The sequence below is a fragment of the Equus caballus genome, chromosome 5 (assembly GCF_041296265.1).
Source record: "Equus caballus isolate H_3958 breed thoroughbred chromosome 5, TB-T2T, whole genome shotgun sequence".
Taxonomy (NCBI): Eukaryota; Metazoa; Chordata; class Mammalia; order Perissodactyla; family Equidae; genus Equus; species Equus caballus.
Window position 1 is genome coordinate 14116154 of NC_091688.1, and position 7451 is coordinate 14123604.

Below are 7451 nucleotides of genomic sequence, written 5' to 3' on the forward strand. Positions count from 1 at the left end.
TCTCAACCCCACGAAGGTCAATTCTGTTTTTCCCCCCTTCTCCACTCTTCCTTCCTCTAGAAAAGTGGTCTCAAAAGTGGTGTGGCTGCAGCTCAGGGAAACTGCAAAAGGATCCACTGGGCTGCAGGAAAAAAAATACATTAGAACTCTTATAATACTTATTTTTTCATCTCATCGTTTCTTAAACTCTGTTTCTGTGTACATTTATAAGTTACATAACATATTAGTACAGTAGGACTAGTAATTTATAAAGATACATAAATTCTTGGAGTAAACGCTCTTTCACTGACAAGAGTGTATGATTAAAAGAGTTTGGAGACAACCATTCTAAAAATACCTTGCAAATGAGGTCAAAGTAATGGTTCCAGACTATACAGAGGAGGTATTATTTATGTATGTATACATACACATATACGGTAGGAAGAAAAACGCTTGTTCATATCTAAAGTCCTAACCATGCCCACCAACCTCTCACCTCCGCCAGCCATCTCAGAATGGTGTCCTACTCAAAAGAGCAGAACAGAGGATGGTTTGGCAAAGCCCTTCATTTCCAGTTTGAAAAAAAAGAAATATTCAACAGCGCTGGGATACCTTATCTTTCCCATAGAAGGGTATTTCAGGGCACTGCTTACTATCCTGACACTGCTCATGGCCTTATACATACACTTTTTACGCCACTATCTCCTGAGATTCAGTTCCTATTTCCCAGTCCCTCAAGGCACAACTCACGTTCCCTTCGCTCAAGACCGATGTATACTAACACCTCCTGGAGTGAGCTCACACCTCCCTTCATCCTTCCCTCCCCTGGGGATACTGTCCACGTCCTCCCCGAGACGCACAGTCCCGTCCCAGGATAGAGGACAGTCCATCCACGGTCCCTAAGACCACTTCTCTTTCCTCCTCCGCCCTCGGGAGCTGCCAGCCAGGCTGGAGTCGGGAGGGGGGAGGGGTGTGACTCGTCTCCCGTGACTGGCCCAGATGGCAGCCGATTCCGCCCCCACTCCTGGGCACCCCTCGACCCCCCAGGGCTGCCTGTCGGCCTCGCACCCCGCCCCAACCCCACGCCCGGCCTCCCCCACGCCCCCACGCCGGCTCCCGGCCGCACTCACCATGCTGGGTGAAGATATTGAAACCGGCCTCCGCGGTGCGTCCCGCCAGGTCCCGCCTGCGGCCGGAGGGCCTGGCTGCACTGCTGCCCCGGATCCCGCGGGGCTGCGGCTGCTGAAGCCCCGGAGCCTCCCCGACGCGGCCCACCTGCTGCCCCATCCCTGCGCTCGCGTACTCCCGCGCCCCCGCCGATCCCCGGTCACATTCCTCCTCGGCTCCGGCCTCGGGCTCTTGGCGCTGCTCCGGCCTCTCCTTCCCACTCCAGGCCCCGGCCCTGAACGGCCGAGCCGCCGGCAGCTCCGCACCCGGTCTCCTCACAGCAGCCGCCGCGCCGCCTCTCCGCGACTCACAGATCCTCCTTTTCCCTCCCCCGCCCGCGGCTCCGCGCCCCCAACGCTGCCGCTGCCGCCGCCGCCATCTTTAAACCACCGAGCGCCGGGAGAGCGTGGGACAGAGCGCCTCCCGCCCCCCCGCCCGACCAGTCACCTCCGCTGCTCGGAGGGAGGGCGGCCCGCGGCCCCGCCCCAGCCCCGCCCCGCCCGCGCCGCCCCCGCCTTCTCGCTGGGTGGGTCCCCCAGCGCCCACCTCGTCGGCACGTCTACCGCTGCTTCAGGTTTTTCGGCGTCTGCGTTTCTTCGCTGCGCCTCGGTCTCCCACGTCTGGAGCCGCCTTAGCCGACCCATCCCACGTTCGGCTCCACATGCTACCGCCTTTTGGGGTTGGTCAGTCTAAAGCCTTCTCTGTCCCACCTCCACCTGTCAATCGATCCGTCGGCCTGAGCGGCCCAGGTGCACAGCTCGTTAGTAGGCACAGTTGGGAGAAAAGCACAAGGCATTTGGTGCTTGCCATCCGGGTGATGATCCCTAAAAATGCCCAGGAGAATCCCTTTAAACAGCCTTGTCAGCGGCCTAGAGTCAGAATTAAAATTATACAAAATTTACGTGAAGGTAGTAAATTATTTCATGACGGAATTATTTCATGATGTTAAATTGCGCTCGCCTTGATTGTCTGCACTTTTCAGTCTCATTGGAGAAGCACTTGTGGCCCCAATCCTCATATTACATTACCATGAATTCCTCTTGAACTTTACCATCTAACCACATGTGTGTTTCTGTTACCCTTACAATGCTTGACAGTATGGAAAACTAATCTTCCCACTGGCATGCTTTATATACCGTGCACGTGGTCAGGTCTTCTTTTGATGACAAAGAAGCAGAAAAATCTATCTTTGACCCTGTTTCTGAGTCAGAACTTACGCGTCTTTAACTTATATTGTCTAAAGAGAGTGACTCAAGCAGAAAAGTGTTTCTTGTACGCGCAAACACATATATATATATAAATATTCACTTATCATCTTCCCCACTGCACATTCTTGCATCTTAATATTGATCCAGTTTCTTAAATTCTCAAAGAACTTGATAATTATCCTCCTGCTATTCCTTTGGCTTCCCTGTTTTCTTTATAAAAAGTATCAGTTATTGGAGGTAACACGCTGAGAATTTACTTAAAATTAAAGCAGAGAGGATGGGCACCATTGCAAAGAAGCATTAGAACAACCACTGGGATAGGTTTTGGGAGGAAAGTGGATGCAGCTCTCCTTTACAAGTCTTTCATGGAACCAGGCTAACCTTAGATGAACCAGCCACTGACGCTGATAGTCACTACTATAAGAGCATTATGAAATTATTCCATTGCTATCCAGGGCGTGGCCAGAAATAACTGAAATTGCCCCCGAAATGGGAACAGAAACACTGTGCTCTAGCCTTGGATAGAATATGAATTTTCCGTTTGGATCAAAGTTTTCCTGTGCTTAAAATACTTTTTTTTTTTACTTTTAATTCCCAAAATGTTTGCAACTACTGAAAAAAAAAAGTCATTCACAAGTGATAAAGGTGATCATAGAGCCAGAATTTGGTTTGCTGTTTGATTATCCTGGAGAATTCTAACTTGGGGATAACAGTCTGCTAATTCATGCATGGTATATAAAAGATAAGTCTATACTATACTATACTATGAGTATAGTGCAGTGGTTAAGGGCAGGGACGTTGAAGCCAAATTGCTTGAGTCCAAAACTGGGCTCTGATACTTACTAGCTATTTGCTCTTGTGTAAATACTTAACCTTTTTGTGCATCAGTTGTTTATCTGTGAAGAGGTGGTAACAATAGTACCTACCTTAGAGGGCTCTTGTGAGAATTAAATTGGTTAATATATATAAAGCACTTAAAACAGCATATAGCATATAACGTGTCATACAAGCACTATTAGTACCAAAAATATGAAGTTTTCAGAAGTCCATCAACTTTTGCAAGCGTAATTTCTTCAAGTGTTCTATATTTAGATTATGGAACACATTGTACGGTATCTATTCAGGTGAGCCCCCCTCTACCACCTGCCACCTTGCATTTAACTAAAAAACACCAATCAACCAATAAAAACATATAGAATCATATATCACTTTATTAGTCATTCCTACCTGATTATCACCAGCTACCTGCATATGTAACTATTACATAATACCTTTGTTTTGCATGTGAAGATTCCTCTACCCTTGATTCTTAAGATCCTATACAGAGTAAAGCAAATATCTTCTAAGTGGAGACTTAGGATACATGCATTATCTTGTGGATATTTTCCATTCTTTCGTTTTCAAAGTGAAATAAGAACTTTCAGAATTGGGAGGGTAGTGATAGGCTAGAGAGAAACCTAATTAATTAGGTGTGGGAAACTATTTATCTCAATATACCAAGCCCAAGTGATTTGCCTGAGAATTTCATTTAAACATGTAAAACATGAAAACAATCCCAAGTAGTACCATCTCAGACTAACTGAGGGCAGCTGTGAACTCCAGGCAGGGAAGGAAAGCAGGTGAAAAAAGTAGCAGGGATGCTGCACAGTAGCACAGGGACGGCTTCAGCCGAAAGATGGCCAGGGGCTAGCATGAAAGATCAGACACATCACCAGCAACAAGGCACACTGAAGACAGAGATGCTCACCGTCTGTACCTTCCCTGTAATAAGAGCAAGGAGCTTGTGAGCAACACTTCACTGGTCCTTGTCTTTACTAGACGGCAGTTCCAGGCTACTGCCACGTTCTTACATTATCTCCCGTATCTACTTCTTTTTCTACACCTCTGTGGACACAGTCTTCATTTAGACTCAGGTCACCTCTCTGTCAGATTCTCCTGCTACTTGCCTTTTCTTCCTGGGTTCCTCACCTTTAGCACCAGGGAATATAGGAAAACAAAGAGATTTCTTCCTCTCGTTGCTTTGACCGTATTCCCCCTCCCCTTCATCAATTCTAAATTTTTCACCTGATGTTTCAAAATTATCTTCCAGGATACCTTGGATTATAATTGTCTAATGCTCATCATCTCCTGTTCTTCAAACCCCCAACCCTTCTATGGGAGGCATATATGTTTTATCCAATTAGTCTCTTTCTGAGATATCTTCTTTTAGCTACGACTTTGAAAACAATCGTATTATCTCCAGAGTGGCTCCCGAGCAACTCCTCTTACAGTATTCAGGATTCTGCTCAGACGCTGCCTCCTTCATTAGAGAATTTCAGACTCATCCATAGAGACCTCACAGCTTCCCTGGACTCAACTTGGTCCAGACCTAAAACAACCACAGCTGTTAACAATTCTTTGCTTATAAAATTCAATCACCTTCCTCTACATCCCTCAAATGTGTTTAATTTTGACACGTGGCTCAGTCTCACAGGGTTGGAAAGAATCTTAGAGATCATCTAGGCTAATCTCCTGGAATTCCCTCTATGACAACTCCAGTCAGGGGGCCCGTTTATTCTGAAGGTTCTAATTGTTAAAAAGTTCTTCCTAAAGATAAACTGACACGTGCCTCCCTGAAACTTCCACCTGTTTCACTCCTGGTCCCAGTTCTATTCAGTAGCGACACAGAACAAATCGAAACTTTCTTCTACACAACAGCCCTACGAATATTTGAGAGCTGTCATGTTTTCCCAAATCTTTCCTTTTACTTGAATACACGCATATGCTTGTATAGTTAGGTTTATCTCTGTCTATATTATCTACGTGGGCTGAAAATGTTTATGTAGGTAAACTGGAAGAAAAAAGGTTGTCATTTCATATGTAGTATCTTTCTTTTTTTCCCAACTTTATTAAGATATAAACGACGTAGAACATTGTATAAGTTTAAGGTGTACCACATATTGATTCGATATAGTTGTATACTGCAAAATGATTACCACCATAAGTTAGCTAACACCGCCATCACGTCACATAATTACCATTTCTTTTCGGGGGTAAGAGCATTTAAATACTACACTCTCAGCAACCTTCAAGTATATAATATATCATTGTTAACTACAGTCACCATGCTGTACGTTAGATTCCCGGAACTTATTCATCTTACAACTGGAAGTTCGTGTTCTTTGACTAACATCTCCTCATTTCCCCTGTCCTCAGCTCCTGCTGGCCACCACTCTACTCTCTCTTTCTATAAGTTTGGCTTTTTCAGGTTCCACATTTAAGCGATATCATACAGTATTTATCTTTCTCTCTCTGACTTATTTCACTTAGCATAATGCCTTCCATGTCAATTTATGTTGTTGCAAATGGCAGGACTTCCTTCTTTGTCATGGCTGAATAATATTCCATTGTAGATAGATAGATAGATAGATATATGTGAGATATATATATATGTGAGATATATGTATATATCTCACATCTTGCTTTTCCACTATTTTTAAGCTGTTTGTGCACACAGTACTTTGGATTTTGTTTGTCTCTGCATTGTTGTATTAAGTCTTTAAAGGCCTATAAAGTGCCAAATACAGTTCCATTTACAGGCTGACACTTTACAAGTCTTCTTGGATGATCATGAGGAGGAGGATGGTTCTTATCTGGCTGTGATAGAATAAGCCATTCTCTTTGAAGATAAGGAGATGGAGTAAATGAACTCTTGTTGTTCCTTTTAGCCCCAAGGGACTATGAGTCAATATTTCTTTGATTAAAAAACTTTATAAATTATTAAGAGACCATTTCAAACAATTGGCAAAGTGCTATATAAATGTTACCAGTAGCAATAATAACATCTATTCATTTTAAATTAATAAATTAGTACTCAATCCTTTCCTATGGTAATAATGAAATAGCTGATTAAACAATCCATTTAACATGTATCCATCACTAACTACAGTGTAGTGAAATTGGGCCTGGTTTAGAATTTATGTGAAATGGGATTGTTTCAGTTATCTATTGCTGCATAACAAACTATCCCAAAACCAGCGGCTTAAAACAACAGTGACTTATTACTTCCTGCAATTGTATAGAGAGGCTGGGCAGTTCTTCTGCTGATCCCAACTAGGCTCACTCATGTAACAGCATTCAGCTGGAGGGTCCACTGAGCTGGGAGGTTCACAATGGCCTCACTCGCATATCTGGCAGTTGGTGCTGGTATCGATTAGGGTGTCTCGATTCTCCTCCATATGGCCTCTTGTTATAGGCTGAATTGTGTTCCCCCAAATTCATATGTGAAAGCCCTAACCCCCAGTACCTCACAATGTGACTGTATTTGAAGATAGGGTCTTTAAAGAGGTGATTACGTTAACATGAGGTCATTAGGGTAAGCCCTAATCCAATAGTCATGGTGTACTTAGAAGAAATTTGAACAGAGACACATGCAGAGGGAAGACCGTGTGAACACACAGGGAGAAGACAGCCATCTACAAACCAAGGAGAGGCCTCAGAACAAAGCAAACCTGCTGACACCTGCTCTCAGACGTGCAGCCTCCAGAACTTTGAAAAAAATAAATTTCTGTTGTTTAACTCACTGGGTCTGTGGTACTTTGTTATGGCAGCTCTAGCAAACTGATACAAACAATCTAACCTATTGGAGAATGAATGAGAGGCGTATTAGTTTGCTAGGGCTGCCAAAACAAAGTACCACAGATGGGGGGAGTTAAACAACAGAAATTGATTTCCTCACAGTTCTGGAGGCTAGAACTCAGAGACCATGGTGTCAGCAGAGCGATTCCTTCTGAGGGTCGTGAGGAAGAATCTGTTCTCTGCCTCTCTCCTAGCTTCTCCTGATTTGCTAGTAACCTTTGGTGCTCCTTAGTTTGTAGAATTGTCACTCCTATTTCTACTTCATCTTCACATGATGTTCTCCCTGTGTATATATCTGTGTCTAAATTTCCCCTTTTTATAAGGACGTCAGTCCTATGGGATTAAGACCCACCCTGATGACCTCATTTCAGCCTGATTACCTCTGTAAAGGCCCTATTTCCAAATAAGGTCATAATGTGAAGTACTGGGAGTTAAGACTTTAACAGGTGAATTTTGGGGAACAAATTCAACCCATAATGC

The 7451-nt window shown here is 44.2% G+C and overlaps 1 protein-coding gene across 2 annotated transcripts in view; it reads right to left on the reverse strand.

The window, feature by feature from the left end:
* Positions 1-1615, reverse strand: part of ABL2 (ABL proto-oncogene 2, non-receptor tyrosine kinase) — a 106216-nt gene extending 104601 nt beyond the window's left edge. For both annotated transcript variants that reach the window (XM_023640624.2, XM_023640623.2), the window contains exon 1: positions 1110-1615. In XM_023640624.2, the coding sequence (XP_023496392.2) occupies positions 1110-1266 (157 nt within the window). In that variant the 5' untranslated portion in view covers positions 1267-1615. The remainder of the gene's footprint in view (positions 1-1109) is intronic.
* Between the last annotated feature and the right edge of the window lie 5836 nt (positions 1616-7451).